The sequence below is a fragment of the Hippoglossus hippoglossus genome, chromosome 16, assembly GCF_009819705.1.
Source record: "Hippoglossus hippoglossus isolate fHipHip1 chromosome 16, fHipHip1.pri, whole genome shotgun sequence".
Classification (NCBI taxonomy): Eukaryota; Metazoa; Chordata; class Actinopteri; order Pleuronectiformes; family Pleuronectidae; genus Hippoglossus; species Hippoglossus hippoglossus.
In genome coordinates, this window is record NC_047166.1 from 25236277 (window position 1) to 25257140 (window position 20864).

Sequence of the window (20864 nt, forward strand, 5' to 3'; positions counted from 1 at the left end):
TTCAGACATTCACTGGACTCTTCAGTTCCTCCGTATTTTCTCCATAGGAGGTGCATGAGTGAGACGCTCCGCAGTTTCTATGGACTTTATCCGCCTGACCTCCAAGTAGAAAGTCTGTAGGGAATCCAGGCGAAGTCAATGTGGGAACACTGGATTCCCCGTGAGTGAGGGTGGTTGATGACGCTTCTCAAATGCGACTCCCACAAAAATGAAAAAAACTAAAATAAAACAAAAATCCCCCCCCCCCCCCCCCCCCCGTTAAAAAGCAGTGAAATATACAAAGAAAACACCAACGAAGATGTCAAGAGAGTTTGTGGTGATAAGAGCTGCCGACGGTGTCTGGGTGAACATGGTCTCGTGATCTCGGCAGCAGAGTTAATACGTCACTTCCTGCCTTCTGGCTGCTCCACCTCCTGCCTGAATAATGCGGAGGATTTGATGCTGTTGTGAACATGGCTGGGCACAAAACCTCCCGTTGTGTTGTGTATGTGTGAAAGGCAATCTCTGGGTAAACTCTGTTGCCAGTTCTCTGGATTTTACTTGCAGGTCATGTCTGAAAACAGCTATTGTAACTCTGGACGCCTGCTGTCCTCCTCCAGTATCGCCCCGCTTCATCCTGTTTTTGAACAGAAGAGCAGTGCCAGTTTGTGCACGGGCTGTGCAGAGTGATGCTAATAAATTCACCCTTAACAAGGATAGGATTGGCCTATTGATTCGTTCTACCAGCTTCCTTGCTGCTGCAAAAATTGTCTTGCACAATTACAGTTCGGTGACACATCACCTTGACAACGACAACCTCAGATGCAAATGTCCTTTGATTCACTGGCCTGTGAACAGGGGAGGTCATGCAACATTTCCCATTGACACATAAAGGAGTTTTTCCATCTTATGAACATAACCATGACGTGTTCTTATTCTGTGGTCTGTTTGTCCTCCCTGCAGACTGAAGAAGAAGTCTCAGTCGGTGGATATTGCCAGTCAAGGATTCTCCCCGACTCTGGTGCCAGCCTCGCCCCTCAACAAGGCTGCACCACCTGTTGCCGCCGTCCTCGCCGTGCAGGAAAATAACACCACTAACTCCCAGCGCCGCAGCCCCCGGTGTGGGGAGCTGAAGAGAGGCTACACCATAGGTAAGTGACACCAGGGTCAGGGTTCTGATCCATCTGTTTGATGAAATAAAATGTATTTATTTATTTCAAATTCATTTTAAAATAAACTTTTGCTCCTTTATTTCAAACTAGAACCCGCTGATATGGATGTTTGAGGGTTAATGCGATGCCAATAATTCAAAGCAATGATTCCTAAAATGTTATCAGAAGCTAATGAAAAATAAACTTATTTGAGGCTTGATATTTTAAAGTTTAACCATAAACTTTAAATGAAATAAAATGCTATAGATAAAAAGATGAAACAAATACAACCAAATATATAGAACCTGAATTAAGAAAATACATTTAAAAATGTAAATGCTGATATTTTCTGCATTGTTTATTATGTAAAAGAAAAGTTCTAGCTGTAAATTGGCAAACATAAGCTCATCCTGACTAACATTATCAGTTGGACCCTGTTTGAAACAGACAGTTCTCTACAAAAGGATATTTGTCCCAATTCAAAGGTAAACTTGTAATGCAGGAAAGTACCAAATACACCGTGTCAAAATATCCACAAACTACTATTTACTGGAAAGTTGAATTAGATTTTGATCTGCATTTATTACACTCTCCAGCAGGTTTAAACTGCAATTAGTTGACTTGGATGAGATTTAAACCTGTGCTGACTCCTACTTTCGGCTGCAGGTCCAGTCCGGTGTTGGAGGGTGGCTTGTATATTGTGAGAGTAAGTACACTTCAGGGAGCTGACTTCCAACAGATGATGAAATGAGTTTGAGATAAACTAATTACAAACATCTCTGTTCACTCCACTGATGTGATCCAGTTAGCAAGCTGCTCAGGTCAAGGTTAGAAAGAGGGAAGTGTGTCAAATGAAAACAAACAGGACTTTAAAACGCTGCTTAGGTAATGATCTATATTCCTGACTCTTTTCTTTTGTCTTTGTTGCAAATCTTCGCTTCTTGTAGCTGTATTCTGACCTCTTATTTATTCTAAGATAATTAATATAATCTATTGACATGCATTCATTAACACAGTCATATTTATTCCAAATATAATGATGTTGCTACTGCTGCTGGGTTTTATTTCTCCAGATTCTTTGCTTTTAAGACTGTTAATACAAACGTTTTTATAAACTTTTACAAGTGGAATCAGTTATGTTTCATTTATTATTTCCCAGTAGAAAAATTAGGTTTTCAAAAAAGGCACACTTGTGCAGCTGACTCTCAAGGCATAAATATGCACAAGCCATTTATAGTTTGGTATTTGATGTAGTGGAGCAGATATCCTGGGTATGGAAAGTTCACCACAAGAATGATATCCTTTTGGGGATATGTTATGATAATAATAAGACATGTTTTGAGTGTTCCCACCTTAACACCGCAGTAAACAAATGTCTGAAAAACCCCAGAATGGATTCAGACAGCCAGGGTTGGTGATGTCGATACATAAGTAACCAATCCTTTCAACTTGTGGATAGGGTACAGTAAAAGTCTCTTCAACTAGAGGTGAGCTGTGAGGATGGGGGCACAGGGAGCAGGGGCAGGCTACAGTAGCAGATTCATAGATCACAGTCAGGAAATGAGGAAGGAAGGTGGAGAGTTACATTTAAGTCATTTTAAGGCCATGAGGGAAGTTTTTCATGACAAACCTTTAGAAAATGTAATTTTGAGGAACAAAGAAGAGTTTTAGCTGGTGTAATAAATCAAATGTAAATGACTTAAAGGAGGTTAACTGGTTCACATTTTAAATAGTGCGATATAGAAACTGGATGATTACGACTGAGATTGATTGAGATTTGAAAATGTGGAAAGGTTCAGTAATAAGAAAGAAAATGAGAGGGTGCAATCAAAGAATAATAAAGCTCAGAGCTATAAAAAAGAAAAGAAATGCCAAAAGAGAGTCAGGAAAGCCAACACATTTCAGTCAGTGTCCCTCATGATATCATGGTGTTTGTCTTCCACTTATTTTCTTCACCTGGCTGAGGAGAAAACATTGATTTATTACTGTGTTTAGTAATCAATAATTTTCTCCACATTAGTGTGTGTGTCTGTGTGTGTCCATGTCCACAAGCACATTTTGTGCTTGTGGACATGGACTTTACAGTAAACTATGCAGTACAGTCTAGATTTGAGTTATCAGTTAGCATTATCAATCATTGATCTCTGACTCAGGAGTAAGAGCAGCTCGACACATACTCAGAATGTCGATGGTTTGATCCCTGACTCTTCCATTTTACATGGCGGTGTGACCTTTGGCAAAATACTGAGTCTGACTTGAAAAGTGTGACATTCCACACTTACATGGGGAAATTAAATTCTGCCGCTTGACAGCGAATCAACTTTACTGAGCATGATGTGTATTTACCTTGTGTCACAGAGAGCTTATGAAAAAAATAACCAATTATGAGCCTGCACTTCAACCTCATGTCATTAAAAATGATGAAGAGGTATGAATGGGACATAAATAGACATCATGTACTGTAATATAGAAGGCCTTGTATTTCATTAACTCACTTTTTAATTAGAAATCAGACACAGAAACAAAACACACTTCTGTTTGAACTATTACCTGTGATTGTTCAGTGAAATTTCCTGCATGTGCTTCCGTGCATTTATGTTACCATGGTCAATTCCTTCGTATAGAACTTTGCATAAAAGCAATATGCAAAAGGTGGCATTTCACCACTACATGTACCTTTATTACCGTCAGCTCATTCTGCACTCGGATGGCCTGTAGTTGTCGCCGATTTGTCTAGATATTTAGCTTGCTAGAATTCTAGTTGGAGTTTTGCTCCGATTGTCTGTGACTTCCAAAGCTCATTGGCTAAAAATCGGGCTAAATATCATGTGGTGTGAACAAGGCTTAAAGTCTCAGCTGAGTTTATGCTGATCGATCATCTTATTTTCCATTTGATGGTTGAGCTTTGGGTAAATTTGAATTTCCCAGGAAGACCTTGAGCATAGAGTCTGCGATCAATCAGGCAAATCGCCGTAGTGGCTCTAAACCTTGGTGAGGCCTGTGTTGGGGTGCCTCATGCCATGCGGGTCATGAAGTCAGGAGTGGTTGAAGGTCCATCATTCCTCCTGTGTGTTTGCTGGTGTCACACTCTGATGAGCTTCCTACAGAGTCATCATGTATCGACTCTACTCCTCAGGCCAGATATTGACCAGAGAGTGGATCGATCTGCAGTCATACATATCAGTTCGTTCTGCGATAATCAATGAAGGAAATTGTGGGTTAAAAGCTTTGCTCGACAAGTGGACTGGCTCTTATCACCCACTTTCCTCAATGGCAACTAAAGGCTCTTTTTTGGAAAGCACATGGTCAGAGGTCACAGTCATTCAGCCATTAAATCAGATGTGGTTGTCCCTTATTTTGCTTTTACGTCCACTATGTAGCAAGCTACTAAAGCATGAGTCATAGCATTTGCTATAGTTATTGTTGGCAACCGCATTCAATTCACCATATACCACATACATAATGCTGCATCTGTCAGTCATTCATGTTGCTCTATCACATAATGAGACAGTGATTGGTGACTGTCCTGTGTCTCTAGTTCACATCTCTAGATGGTCCCTGTAAGCAGAGCCCTGCGGTGTTGTTATATACTCAGGCCAGGCTGCTCCTACTGGTGCTGATCATGCTAATTTATTCTAATGGGATAGTAATAATGTGGCAGGCAGCATGCTGTGCTGTCTGCCAGGCATCAGACAGACCAGTCATTAGAAACACATAGAACGATCACTGCCGACATTTTAATAACCCGACCGATGAGGCTCCTTCCAGAACCAGCACCAGCCACACTCCTCCCCTCTGAGGAGAGGCGCTGATTGATATGTTGATGGTGTTCTCACATTACGTGTGCTACGTTTTCATACTCATCGAACTGTCTTTGAAACTCGAAATGAAGAGCAGTCCAATCTTAACATGCCCTCGATGAGAGTCGCCGTCGTTTGAGCTGATGTCAGCAAAGCAAAGATGGCAAGAAACGTGAAAGAAAGAGAGGAGATGGAAGAGGGAAGTGCTGCATTTGAGCTGTCACAGCAGGTGAGAGTGAACTCATTTGTCACCTCATGTGAATACATCCATTCTAGATCACTGCAGAATACATCATATTTTAAATGAAATGTAACAAACAAGGAAATGCCAAAGAGAGGGAAGGAAGGAAGGATGGACTTAAAGCAAAGGAAAGGGAACGGATGGGAAATGAGCGGGGAAAGGAAATTAGAAAAGGAAAAAGGAAAGAAAAAATAAAGAGGATGGAAGGGATTGACCCTAAGGAGAGAAGAGAAGAGAAAGAGGAGATAGAAAGTCAAAGTCATGGGAATTGCAGTAATGGTAAGGAAACATTGAAAGGGAAGGTGTTGACCCGAAGTAGAGGAAAGCACTGAAGAGTCAAACATGGGAATAGCAGGTCGGAAAAATAAATGAAAGGAACTTAAGGGACAGGAAAAGAAAGGTAAAGCCTGTGATCTCCTAGATGCCTGCGGTGTCGCCTCGTGAGAGGGTGTGACTCTTGACACCCTCCCCAGGCTCCCAGCTTCGCTGTCTGACAGCCGCAGAGTCCCACCTCCATGTCTGACCTTTACATCATTATAGCCAACCTGTAGCCTCCACTCCGGAGGCTCCGAGGTAAGAGATCGCCAAACAAGAGACGAGCACAGTGTCTGACGAACACAGCAGTCCATTCATTAAGGAGAACTTTTAGTGCTCCTGTTTACAATGAGTGTGTTCGAAAACTGTTTCATTGTGTTGGGATTGGATAAACAATTACTCTTCTGTCTCTGTTTTCGAAGGCTGACTCATGCTCTCTAAGCCGACACATTTATACCCACAGTACAGTTAATTGAAGGTATGCCACTGCCCCTACTGTGGATGTCCTTGTATAGGTGTCGGGGCAGAGCCTTCACAGCAAGTCATGGTAGATACTGGCTTCTTCGAGGAGAGCTGCTGCACCTCTCCCCCTCCTCACACTGCTTCTCTCCCCTTCCCTTTTTTTCTGCACCTTCTGCCATTTTGTTCTCTCGTTTCTCCTCTGGTCCCATCACCCATCCCCTTCCTTGTCTCACTCTTTCCACCTTGTTATCCTCTAATCTATTTCCTATGTGTCTGACCGGGGGGCACAGGCAGAAGGGTAATGTCTCAAGGACAGACGGACAGCAGCAGCAGATTGCTGCAAAATGTGGCACCAACCTAGGCTGCAGTCCTGAGGAGAGGCATTTTATCAAATGATAAATACACACACGAGTGACCAGTTGTGGCTTTGATTGATTTAAGTGTAACACCAAAGACTTTCATTAAGGGTTTAACCTGTTTGAGTTTTGAAAACAAAACTTCTATAGTATTCGACCAAGCTATTTTATATTTACAGGCTTTAAATTTGGTTATTTTGAGGCCACCAAATTCTAAACCCTATAAAATATTGATTGCATTTATTTTTATCCAGAGACCTAAGCTGCTTTCAGAAATGCACTGAACTTCGCAGATGCTGCGGATTTTCTCTGGAGGAGGCTCCGCAGTTTCTGTGGACTTTCTCTGCCTCGCCTCCAAGTAACTAGTCAGTAAAAATTCAGGGGAATTCGATTCACCGCGGGCGCGACAGAAGTGAAAAAGAAAAAAGAAAACAAATATCTCCCAGTGAAAAAGCGGTGTCATACACAAAGAAGACACCGACGAAGATGTCAAGAGAGTTTGTGGTGATAAGAGCCGACACCGGTTTCTGTGTGATGTCAAGAAAATCACGTGATCTCCAAAACAGAGTTAATAATGCTGAGGATTTGTTGCTGTGTGAACGCGTCTGTGCAGAAAACCTCCTGCTGCCTTATGCATGTGTGAAAGACAAACTGCGGATAAACTCTGTAGCCAATTCTCAGCAGGTCATATCTGAAAACAGCTTAATTCTTCTGTGACAAACCAGTCAAATAGGTCAGAACCTTATCAAGTCACATCAGATACCATCATAAATAATGTCCCTTTAATAATGCTGTGTGTTATAATGTTTTTTTGTGTTGGTGTGTACATTTGTGCATGTATGTTTGTGTCAAATGATTCAACCCCTGACGTGCATTGCTACCTCAGTAAGTATTGGCTTGCAGGCAGAAGCAGAGGCCTGACTCGGCTAACGCAGCATTGTATCTACAGCACCTAACAGAGGAAATGCTAATAAGCAAGACAGAACCACACATGTTGGCGTAGCCTGACGCCCTGAGAGCGGCAGACTCCACCACCTTCTTGTGACTGATTATTCCCCTGTTAGTTATTCATTGGATTTTCACTGCAGGGTCGAAGATGGGGAGAAACCAGTGCTGGGGTAGCAATACACTAACTTGCTCCGTGCTCCCACCAAGCATTGCTTGAAATGCAGTTTCATGATAGGGACTCTGTGGCCAGAATTTAATTAGCAGCTACTCAATTTATCGAAGGAAAGGTCGGAGAGTGTAAAGTAGCCATCCTGTTGCTCCTTTACTTCTGCTACTCACATGTTTGCTTGGGTGTGGACTCATAGCTGGACCACTTGTTCTAGAAAACAGTGTTTTCCAGTATTCAGCTGAGCAGCAGGATATCCTTTGAGGAGCTAATCACTATGGCAGTTGACAGCTATAGCCAGTGCTGCAGGCGCTACACCGGTGTTTCTCTCTTCTTTTGTTTGATGTAATTGTCTCAGGTGGCACCTCTGTTGTGTTTACACATCCAGATCGTAGCCAGGGGTGGCAATTACACAGCAGCCGCTGTCACACAGCTCTGTGTTTTTCTATGGAAGAGGGGCAGTTTTCATGACTGTGACCGTTTTCAAAAGAGATGAGAATGATGGGTTGACCTTGGTGGTAGTATTCTCTGGATGATAAGAATTTTCACTTGACGATCAACCATTAGTTTAATGGTAAAAATGTCAGATCATTCCATGTTAAAATGTCCACTGTGTTCATCTTGAGCCAAACTGCAGATTTTTTTTCTCAGGTTGAAGATTAAACGCGATTACAGTCAACCAATATAATCATTGGTTAACTACTGGGGACATAATTGGACCACTGATGATAAAAGATTTTAATATCCTGCAGGGATGCTTCCATGTGGCACCACATCCCATCCTGAAGTGAGATCTGTTCACAACAATTCATGTTTTCTATAATGATTTTGCAGTAATTCCACCCACTGACCATCTCACCTCAGCTCTTAAGAGTCTCAAAGATGAAAACCTAATCTATTGGGAATTACATATATGTGACCTGTATTCTCGCCTCTAGAAAAACATGCATCTTCCTGCAAACTCCTACACAAGCAGTCAGCTGCCACCGTGTGCACAGGTTTCACTTGTATTGATATATTTTCCCATGCTCATGCCTCAGAGACATGTTTGCTTCGTAATAATTATTGAATGTGACTGAAGCAAAGAGCATGTCCTGGTGCAGGCAGGCTGTGACCAGCATTGTAAGCATTTTCTTTGATTTCATATATGCAACCATGAGACAAGTCCCCTTGCTACACAGTTGTTGCAAAATCAACAACTGTGTAGCTTACTGTAAGAAAGTGGATATAAAAAGATGAGTGGAAGTACACATAACAATTATATAACTGATATATCAATCAAGATTCAAAACTTTAGCTCATTGACTGCCTAGCACCGTAGTACCTGTTAGAGGCCATGACATCAACTAGGATGTCAAATGTCATTATAGATTGGTTTGAATAGTGTCTTCTCCAGGGGTTTGAGGTTAGAAGTGTTGATTTAATGTAAGTTAAAGTAAGTTCAAAGTAAATAATTCAAACAGTTCTTCGTAGAGAAAGAGATAAGCCTAGCAAACATTGTATTTGTCAATGACTTTATCCGTTTTGTTCTTAGAATGGAAAAACCTCAGTCTGCAGTTATTACAGGCACTGTGCGATGCCACTCCTCTGTTTCGAAATCCACCTTAACCATGAATCGTCCCCATGTTGTGCATCAGTATCAAACCTGCATATGCTCTTCCCCAGTGAATGAGCGCAGAGGAGGGAGGGAGGGATGGAGTGAATAGTGAGAGAAGAGATGGAGAGAGTAAGAGCTATCCGTCACGCTCTGACAGCAGCACCCGCAGCCATGCCATGGTGCCTTTGCCAGCAGAGCTGCTTGTGTGCGCTGAGATAAGCCCGAGCCTCCTCGGCTTGGCGGTATAGGCTGGTCACGTAGCACCAGAAGGCAGCTTAGCACCACCACAAATCCAATGCAGGGTCTTTCTCTCACCCGCTTGCACTTTCACTTCCTCCCACGCAGCCTTCCTCTGTCTCTCCGTCTTCCTGTCTTTTTCTGTCTCCAGCCTTTCCCTTCCTGTGTCTCCATCACTGTTTGACACTACATATTCACTTGAGAGATCAGTTCTTACCTTTCATAGCAACCATTGAGTGAACAGCAACATGCAGAAGGTGCCAGCTGAAAGGATTGTATGGAAATAAAGATCAAGCTTTTGTAGGAAAGGCAAAATCTATAATCCCCAAGCATAATGTTTAAAAGCTGAATAGCATAAAGCTCGTGGTCTAAATGAAAATGGTTCAGAATGAAGATGCTCAGTGTTATATGAATTTGCTTTATATAAAATATATGAGATGGTTTACATGTATTCATAATATTACAGGCACGTAGCTTTGGCCCCACACACTTGGTGTCCTCTGAGCACACTGGGGGTGAGGGCAGATGTGGGTGATATTATAAGAACCTCCACAGTTAATCCTGTGAAAGTGGTGCTGCTCACAGGGTACCACAATCTACACTGTGCATTGATAAGAAAGGCCTGACAACAAGCGTGCCCCAGGGCTGTGTTCACGCTGAACAGCGCCAGAGGCAGCCACATCACACCGTTCTTGCAAACCTTAATTGGGATATCTGACACGTCTGGATTTCTCGAGATTTCTTTTTGTTGAGCTTCTCCTTTTGAAGCGGCCTGCGGCGTTTGCGAGGCTGTGCGTCCAATGGAAGTTGTGTTTTGTTGTGCGTCTCACGGATAGGAGTGTCCTTGTTGTTTGTATTTAGACATTTCCCTCATTTACACACTTACAGACTCACACTTCTCGGCCACCAGGGTGGGCTCAGAAACGGTTTCCACAAAGGTTAATAGTATGCCTCAGTCATCCCCAGATGGCAAGGGAGCAGATTTGACACTAACTTGGTTACAGGCAGAGAATGTCGCCTCTGTTTTTCCAGGTTTTGACTTTTTACTCTGTGCTCATTATTCTATGAGCCCCTTTGTAGTCTTACCCTAACCAGACTAGTGGCTCCGCTGAATTAATCAACGCTCTGTGGGGCTGGCTACAAATTTTTTAAAGCTTAACTGCAAATAATAAGCAATAAGAGGGGATGCAAATGACAACAGCATCAGCATATAAGCAGTTTTTTTTATACCTGACATGGTTGGTTGTATTACAAAGCATGAAACGGAGGCTCAATGATTAATTTACTCTGGCCTTGGATTTATGTGTACCCTAGAGAGAATGCAAGAGCACACGGCTCTGTCTGCTTTCATCAATCTCAGTTGCATTTAGTGGAGGATCGCTGGCTGAATTCAGGTGAACAACCACTTAGACCAACGATGCTCCAAATCTTCAGAGAAGGAGGTTTTATACTGTATTACTCAATAACAGCTCCTGCTACAGGTATTTACTGTCTTGTGAGCTATATATATAGCAAGGTCACCATCAAGAAATTACAGCAGAGGTCAAGGTGTTTGCTGTACACAGACTGGTGCATGCAAGATGCACACACACCTCTGATAGGAGAATCACTTATCCTTGATCTGTCTCAATGTCGAGAAAATCACAAATGATATATTTTGTCTGACATTTGTCATTTCTAAATGTCCCCAGAGAGCATGCATCATGGCCCTTAAATCAATTCTGCGCTTTTAAGCAGCTCCTGTGTCCTTCGTCTTTTCAAAAGCGAATAGCATTAGATGGAGTTGCAGAGCGCTTTACATTCACCTGTTTCAAGGGTCCTGAATACAGATTTTTCATGAGTATGAGTCAGCCGTGTGTAGATCTAAATCTCTACACTGACTCACAGCTTGGCCGGAAGCGAAGACCACAGAGGCATCGGTAACTTCTGAGGCCACTTTTCTATTGTAGACGGCAACAGAAACATTAATGTTTGCTTATTTAGTGCAAGAAAGCAAAGTAAGGCTCACCACTGAATTTACTACAGTGCTAGTGTAAGAGATCTGTTGGTCGGATTTATTGGCCTGCCGGTGTAATTATGTTGACCGGGAGTCTCTTGGTGGCCCTTTTCTCGTTGGATGCAATTTATAAATGCCACAGAGCGAGTAATCCCACAGTTTCCCCGCTTAGTTTGGAAAGGGCTCCAGCCATCCTCTGGCTACGATTGATTACATACAGCTCAAATGAAGAGTAAGCAGTTTTCTACTGTCGAACGCCGGAACCGAGCCCCTGCTATTGATTCATTTTACAGCGGAGGGAAAATAAGATCTGCCACTTCATATAACTGTTGATATTTGTTTCCCTTTTACTCGTGGGCTGCTTTTATTTAAAAACAGCTCTATTTCGCTTGTTTGTAATGTGCATGTGCTGGTGCTGAGCTAACACAACAGAAATGTTTGTGTTAACTCAGCCAGTGCAAATCAGCATTTCTGCTCAGAACTGAGTAAATGAGACAATTTCGCTAAGGAGCAGATAAACCATTACATAGTTATGGGCGATATTTACAGACCAGTTATTTGAATTTACAGAAGAATGAAGTGACAGTGGAAACCAATCATTTGCAGTCATGTAGATTTGAAACGCAGTCCTCACATGTTGTGTTAATAATATTTATGATCAAACCAACCTGTTTATTCATCTGCCATCAGTGGGACTGTTGGATTGTTTGACTCCCAACAACACGACTTAAGGCGTTTTCACGCATGAACTAGGAAGAAGAGTTTGAGTTTATCTATCACATATGAAGAATGCATTTCTTTTGTTTCTTTCGATTTTGTGTCGCATGGTAGAAACGTGATCAATGCGTCTACCCGGTGAATGTCCGCAGCAACTGACATGGACATTTGAGTTCTCACATACAGCCCCTCTGGGTAACATCAGGAGATTATTCAGAATCCACTGCATGTCTGAAAACAGCTTGTGTGTCAGCTTTGAAGCAGCTGCAGCATCAAACTGTTATTCAGTCTGGAAATGGGAGTTCATTTTTACCTTGCAGACAGTAGTTTGCCTTCAAATAAATAAAATCTTAACTCAAGGTCCACGTTCTAGCTTTATCCGTTGCTTTCAATCGTATTTCACGGCCTTCGCTCAGAGGAGGACTGTAAGATCTATGTTGAAACGTAAAGGTCCAGAGAGCAAAGCCTATCCACTCAGAATGACCATAAAATGCTGTTTAAAGCTCTGTAGTGTGTTCACACTGATTGTAATTTATAAACCGTGAGATTTTATATTCACTTCATTGTTTGCTTAGTTAAACCATAAAATATTACCATTAACTCAAACTGTCAATGGGTTGCATTTTTTGTGTAATAGCCATTTAATGTATTTACATTCAGTAATTATCTAGTAGTAGTTTTATTGTCAGTGAGTCATTGCCCACATGAGACTGCTGATCTACGCATAACAGATTTATAGAAAACAATGTAGGTGTGGAATCCAGTGTTCTTGTTTTGATTTGTGTCTTAATTGCTGCATCACTGTTTATTGTTTACTGTCTTAATATTTTATCAGCATTGTGTGAAGTTGCTGCCAATGCAAACGCTGCTGGTGCTTCACATTCTTTGAAGCCGTCACAGGTAACCCAATTTGTTCTAAACCGGGATAAGTGCTGAATATGATGCTAGACAACAAGATGCCCAAGAGGATGTTTAATTTGATCATTATTAACTATCGCAGAGAGAAATGGATTATATTATTTCGCTCTTCATTTACAAATGTTTATACACATTTTCAAAATGGAGCAATTATCTGTATTGAAAGAGATGTGAATCAAGTGCTTTTGGGTTTAACTTTTGTAGCATCCTTGTCCTTGTGGGTTTCACTTCATCAGTGGGCACAGTGACAGTACATGAGAATCCTGGATCCAGGCCAACATTCGGGTCAGCGGAGTTGAGCTTCACACAGATTCTAACTCATCCCCGTCCACCTTGAACCCCGCTCCCCTCCCTCTGCGTCCTCCTCTAGCTCTTCTTATTAAAACGTGGAGGACTTTGTGTTGCACGTGCTTCGGGGCCACATTTGCTATGCACTGGTTTATCCAAGAGGAAGAATAGCTGGAGGACAGGATTTAGCCAGCCAGTGCAGTATGCTGTCTTCTCCACACGGGTCATTGCTCTGGACATTCACTGGATGGCAGGGCTCTGGAAAACGATCTCAAAGAAGCGTGGCGGCAGAAGTTACATACATCAGATCTGAATGCCTCCTCCTTTTGTCCCACTCTGGCTGCACAGAGTATTACTGGAGGTACGGCAGCTGTGGAAAACACAGATGCATTTAAGGACAAACTTTTTAAGAATGCTGGCTCTAAAAAGCCTGTTTTATAAAAGCTCTTGCCTCATCTAAATATCTGTTTATGCCTCTGATTCTGGGGCACTCTACAATTAATTATTATGCTGTGTTTTTGTAGAGAGATGCAAAACATTGTTTAATAAAATGACAGGACAAAAATCACAATACAGTATATAATGGATGCTGTGTGTCCTCCGTGTTCAGATGGTGTTTTGTGTGAAGCCTCAGTTGTGGTATCAGTCTCCTGTTCAGACATGACAAAGTGCAGGCTGTGGGCATTAAGCTGCCACATTGGTTTGATTGACGCATGTCGTCATGACCATCCAAGCATGTACACATTCACATACTGCCCTGACTGCTGGAACGTATATAGGAATAAATAACCTCCACATCTTCACAGTACATCTACATACTCTATTTGCATTACTAATCTATTCACTTTGCAAAATGTTCTTTGAAGTAACACTGAACGTTTTCCATATGTGCCTATACAGAAATGGTCTTCAACACTGTGTCTACGAACATGGCGTAGTGTGAGCAGCATGTTGGCAGAGCAGCAGCAGCTCAAGCATCAGTGCTTTGTGTGTAAAGGACCAGGAGATGGTTAGTGCACCTTGTTGAGATTTAGGCTTAGGAAAGGTCAACTGTTAACAGGCACTGCAGGTTAGTTCTAAAAACACATACTTGGGTAAACTTGAAGTCGAAAAATCCAATTCAAATTGTTAGCTTTATCTACCTGCCATTAACGTGGGTAAACCAGTTCAAATACAAAATAAAAACTCACCGATTGACTCCTTTCCCATTACCAGTAAAGGATTTTGCCGTTCTGTTTTTTCTTCCGGTACGCCATGTTCAACGTCACACACACACAGATAACTAAGGCACTCTCTTACATTGCTGTCTGCCCTATTCCCTTGTTTACCTGAGTGTAGCCAATCAAAACCTGTGTCTGCTGCAGAGTCATGTAACCTGGAAGTGTCGATTATATCCATTCCCATTGCAGACAAAGCCAGATGTGAGCAGCTGTAAGTGGGTTTTTTGACCAGTGGAAACGGGGCTTTAGTGCATTATATCGTAAACCAAATGGCTGTGCTGGGGAACAGAAAACCCCTTTCACAGGTTCACACAATAGCTCATGTCAAATTAAGGGAATAATTTACTGGTGAACATCTTTTTTAGAGTCCTAGAATTATGTGCTATATTGAGCTGGAAACATGGTACCCTGGGAGAGCACATATATAGAGCCGGGGAACACAGGAACCTGCATAGGACCCTTTGCCATGTTCCTTTGTGTGACATATAAATCTGGAAGACAGGACCCGGAATCAATGACTCCACTAAAAGACGGTTATATTGTTTTTCTGTAGGCTTCTCGCTCTTATCACACCATAAATGTAGGGGATTGATTTGAGTTTTGGTCTCACAGGTTGTTTATTAAGAAATGACTGAAATTAAAAGACAAATACACATGTGTGCCAGAAGCAAAGTACATTTAGCTTAATCATTTTTAGCTACAGAGAAATTGACTACAACATATTTGACTGGAGTACATGTCATGAACAGAGGATCTTACTAATGAGTCCCTCCCATCACAGTTAGTTATGCCTTCATTGAGTCAGCATCCACTCGTGTTGTTCCTATGGACTCCAAAAGGATGCGTCCGTTTAAACCCCACCAACTTCTCACACCTCATACAAATGTGTCCCCGGCTTGTAATGCAACCAACAAATTATCCGTCCACTGCATCTCCAGGGGAGACAGATTCATTATCCAATTTAGCACACTTGTGGAACTATCAGGTGACGGATGAGGAGTGTCCAGGGTTAAGACAGTTTTACAGCAGATAGAGACAGTGCAGAGCCACTTACCATCTTTGTCGTAGTTAAGATGTCCATTTGCTTCTAATATCCTCCCATAGCACATTGCTGTATGTGGTCGCAGTTTGATTCGGATGCTTGTTGAGGCGAAGAGGGAGGCTCATGTGGAGCCATTTTTGTGCTTTGTGTTGTAGCTGAGTGATTCATGAGAGGCTTTTTAGAGTAATGATGAAATATATGACTGTCTGAGTTTAAAAGCAAGCAATTAACTCCTTCCACAGAGTTCAGCGCAGATAATAAAGTGGACACCGACATAACAGGGCATTTGTTTTGTTTATTTGCCTGACAATTCTTAGTCCTGCAGCCGCTCTTTCTGTCTCCCTGTCAGGTTTATTGTGGGCTCAACCTTCAGCACAAGGCTGGGCTTTATTATTTTAATAAATTGCCCTGTATGAAGCGAGCAGTGGAGCGTGTCTGATGCACGTCCCTTCCTCTTCCCTTCCTCCTTCACCCTCTCTTTCTCTTCCACACAACACTGTTGTGCTGTTCCTCCTGCTTTTCTTCTTTCTCTCTCTAACTCCAGCTGAAATTAACCGTCTCCTCATCATACGGCACACTCTCCAGGCGTTAAAATAAAATGCATGCAAAAATAGAGAAGAGGAGGGTGCAATGATTGAAGGGGAAGAGCACTCGGCTCTGCAGACGGATGTGTTCTTCCTGCCAAGCCTCCTGCCATCAGTCGTCGGGGCCACCCAGTCTCTCGGGGCGGCCTCAGACAGTGCAGACACCCACAGAGGATAGATGACCGCGAGCGGGGGCAGTGGAAGTGGCGGTGAAAGATAGCCTGCTCTGACGCCACCGCTCATCGATCACCACTAGCCACCCTGCTGAACTGTCCTGAGAGAGAAGGCCAGGCAATAACAGCAGGTTGAAATGTTGCAGCAGCAGGTCAGCGTCAGACTCGATGGCTCAACAACACCTCACCTCCTCATTTTCACTCTCTTTTGGAGCCACCAGGCTGGATGACGGAGGGTTTTTTCTACTCTGACATCATGTATTTACATAACACATTCATAGCAACAAAAGATCCAGTTTTTTGGATGATATTTTTGGCTCTGTGTTAAAGTGAGGAAAGACTATTGGCCAGGATTTCCTGAATACGCTAAAGGGAAAAACATAAATACAGAAAAGAGCACAATTGACTGTGACAGGCGGATAATCTTCTAAAATTAGGACAGTGTCTCTGATGTTTTCCTTTTTTTTTTTTTGCTTAGGTCCAGTTTTTTCTCATGGCGGGATACCATTGTGGTTGATGTTTCAGCACTGTTGCGAATAGTTATTTTTATAAGCTAAATGCTGGTTCCAGCCATAAGCCTTGACCCCTTGACATTATAATAACAGGCATGTAGCAAAAGAAGCACCTCTTGGGGAAAGGGATGTGAGGTTGCCGCGGAAACGACTGGTACCCTTATTCCCTCTGGTGTTCTACAGGTCAGGACCCAGTGGTGTTCTGCATGTTACAAAGATGTTCAGGTGTGAGCCTGAAGGTTGCCCTTGGACCTTGACCAACACAAATGTCAGCACAAGGTTAAAATTACATCTTGCATCCAGTGCTTTCAACTAAATCTAGTGGCCTTCGTCAGTTGATAAAGCTGCTCAAAATCCCAGTCATGTGTCCAGGATGCCCCGCCTCTCACCCAATGTCAGCTGTGATTGGCTGCAGCTCCCCGTGCAACGCTCAGAGGATAAGCAGTATAGATAATGAATGGATTGATGGATGGATGGCTGACTGAATTTAATTTGTGTTTAATTTCCCAAGCTAGCTCTTTCCCCTCGGTTCTATTCTTTATGCTCCGCTAGGCCGGTCGCCTCCTGACTTTAGCTCTAAACTACATATTACTCCTCTAGTGACAGAGCATGAGCATATTTACCAAAACTATCCCTTTAACAAGTCATTTACTTAAGCTCCAGGGTTGCAAGTTACTCTCTCTGTTCTAAGATGATGTTATTCCTCTCTGTTAGTAAGCTCAGTGATGGGCCAGAGACTCATCACAGATTTGAATATCAATGCTGACATCACATATTGGATAATGACTCATGGGCAGCTCCATAAATGTTGCTGTAGTAATTTCACGGCAGCCCACATAAGCTGCAAGGTAGGCGATGCTGAAGGCTCAGAAGTGAACAATGTTCATGTGAAGTAAAGAAAAAAAAAGATAAACATGGTCTGAGTGACAGCTCTCAGACTTATGTAACCAGGGCGGTGAGTAATTATACAACCCTGTTCCTCCAGATGATCTGGTGATTCAACTTGAAATTTTCACTGTCTTCACAGGCACCACACAACAGGAAATTCACGTTGCCCTCTTGTGAATATTTGGGACCGCTGCCAGAGTTCATCTTTTGTAGAGCCGGCAGCTCCTGAGAGCTGAAGCTGCACCTTCCCAATGAAAAAGCTTAGAAAGGGTGGGTTATTCTCAAAAAGTCAATACCTTGATTGCCGCCGTTGTGTGGATGCCTCTGCATGATTCCTTCAGCAGCTAACTGTCCTCATTGGTCGTCACGCCTTGTTTACACCTCTTGTACCGGCTGCAGGATAATAGAGCGTGACGCTTGTGAAACACAAGACAGTATGTGCTGTACTTTCTGCGTGTACTTTCTGCGTGTACACAGCGGCTCCAGAGGTGCCACGTGAGAACGGGCTCTGAGAAAGCTATCTCTTTTGGCTCACATACCTCAGTGACCCCCAACCCCCCCATCAGCACACACTGAAAGGCTTGTTTGTGTTCGCCAGCAGGTGCATTTGTGTCACATGAATGATTTCTCCGCTGCATTTATGTCACAGTGATTTCCACTGTAAAAGGGAAATGTCTGGGAGAAAGGAGCTGATTGTGAGTGTGTGAATATGTGTGTACATACTGACACAGCCCATCGTGCACACACAAACACACACACATGGTGGCGTTCACACCAGCGTACCGCTTCAGCTCTGCTTATGTAACCCGGCTTGTGAAGTCCGTCTGTTGGTTGACAGTAGAAAAGCTGCAGCTCCCTGTCGGCCTCCATGTTTGTGGCTCTGCAATGAAAGCGTTTTCTCCCCCACCTCAGGATTAGGCTGCAGCCTACCTGGCTCTCAATGGGTGAACTGTTGAGATTAGCACGCACTTCCCAGTGGCCCTCTCCCAGATGATGACAAAGCCTCACACACAAGACCCTCTGAGGGCTTCTGCTGGCAGCTGCTTACACCAGGAGGGTTTTATCCGGGTGCTTGTATAACAAGACATTTTAAGGCATTCAACAGAACGGTTCCCCAACTTTAAGTGCTGATCTGGTCTCATTAGCAAATCAAAAAGAGAAGTGAAGTTAGGACTTAAATAAAGATACTGTAACCACACACACTCAAATGAAGACCACAGTGACCTTTTGCAAAAAATAAGAAATAAACATTACATCATAATGGATGTCAGTTAACTAATTGTATTTAGCCTATTTAATTACCTAAAATACAGAAACAGACAATACATCAAACATGCTAGCTTAAGGAGAACAAAGTAACTTTCCGTGCGATGACTCAGAGGGAATTCTTTCATTCTCTGTCTTTGGTCACACTAAAGCTTAATGAGAGAGTGGAGGAGTTCTCAGAGAGAAATAGGCCTTTAAAACTACATTTAGCTTTATTGTTTAGTCTGCGCTACTGCTGAGTGTATCTTTAAATCCATGAGGCTGAAATGCAGCAGGAACCCAGTCCGGCTCCCTCCGAGGATGTTATGGATGATTTGATGACTGCTCTGGGCAGCTGGTACAGCAACACAGTATATCACGCAGCTACAAGGCTCTTCGGGGTGGCGCTGCGCCAGTCTTAAGACCCGTCTAGATATACACGGTCTGAGAGCCAAGTGAACCAGCAGGGCCCTGTGCAAGGTCACAGAGGAACAAATAAAATCCCTGTGGGAGTTGTTCAAGGAAGTGTTTGATATGGCAGTTTTAGAATCAATCACCTATATTTTACATGTTGTCGGAACATTGTTGCATTTGATTTTTATATCGGGTTACATACAGCAGGTCATATGCAAGTTTTAAACTTTGTTTTACAAATCTCCATCTGAGCTGAACCACTCTTAATTATTAATTAATAATTATAATTAAAGTAATTTCTCAAGAATTAATATCCAAACATTTGTACAGCTATTCATACCGGAGTATTTGTTTTTTTCTGTTAAAATCACATTTAACTCGATACCTTCAGGGGCCAAAATCTAAGTGGACTTTTAGTCGACGACTTCATGAGCTATTTCTTGATTCCTGTTGAGGAAAGCAAAAGATAAGGAGGAGCAGCTATGCCTGATTTATACAAATGTAATAAATAGGCCTTTTTAAGACATGTTTATGTAGTCATGGATTTAATTGTTGCAATATCTATATTCTTGTGATTTCTGCTGTGACCCTAAATGCTGTCTATTCACTGAGGGACACTGGAGCATGCAATTCCCTGTGTAACCAGCAGATGGAGCACATTCAGTATTGAAGGTGCCCTGGTGCAGCCTCAGATCCTACTGGTTCATTGGACTCAATTACAACAGCTGGTTCATCCCCAGCCCACCTACCACACAGACCAGATACTGCTCCTGTCAGATTCCAGCTTACCAAAAACAATCCTTCCATCTGTACCATTACTGATGTGAATGAGTGGACCATTACAGCTCCCTCCATTCCGATCACGTCTCTAATTCACCTGAAACATTACAGGATTTCTTTTCACTCCTGACTCCATTCTCACTCCATCACTGGCCCTGGAATGAATAATGCATCATTGTCTTAACAGTTCATTGCTCACCTGAGTCTGCTGCCCAATTACTACACCTGGTTCTGGTCTGTGGGTTTTGCACTCTTCCACAGTCATTTTGCGCCCCGCAAAAGCCATCTCCTTAGATTCCTCCCTGGATAAGCAGCAGCTTATATGTCACAGGTCTGAGCGTTCTCGCTGTGCCCCCTCGAGTCGCATACGGGCGCAGAAGTGTGCTTTGGCACCGAATGTGAAAGTCTCAATTTATTAGAATGTTATTATGGTGGGAGTCAGATGGATGTCTTTCTCCTGAGTGCCATAAAGCCCCACCCTTGATGGCTCTGAAATATCCTCTGGAAATTGGTGGAGGATCAGCTGGGTCACATCTTTATGCATACATTTATTCGTATATAAGTGAAAATGTTACATATATGTACGATCTGAATCATTACTTTTATGAATCTCCCTCCCATCAGCCCCGAATCTGCAGCTGTCTTTAATTCAAATGGAATTTAGTTGGCCTAAAAACGTAGCTTTTAAAGAGAATACAGATTCTGCAACAATCACTGAACCAAAACAATCTTAGCTTTGGTTCGTGTGGTCTAAATGAAATATATATTTTAATATACATATATTTGTCAGGACAGTGAGTGTAGGTCATTAGGGCAGTTGTGTGTGTGTGTGTGC

At 42.7% G+C, this 20864-nt stretch overlaps 1 protein-coding gene across 1 annotated transcript in view; it reads left to right on the forward strand.

The window, feature by feature from the left end:
• Positions 1 to 20864, forward strand: part of oxr1a (oxidation resistance 1a) — a 159345-nt gene that overhangs the window by 67873 nt on the left and 70608 nt on the right. The window contains 1 exon segment of the mRNA XM_034611914.1: positions 943 to 1130. Within this exon segment, the coding sequence (XP_034467805.1) occupies positions 943 to 1130 (188 nt within the window).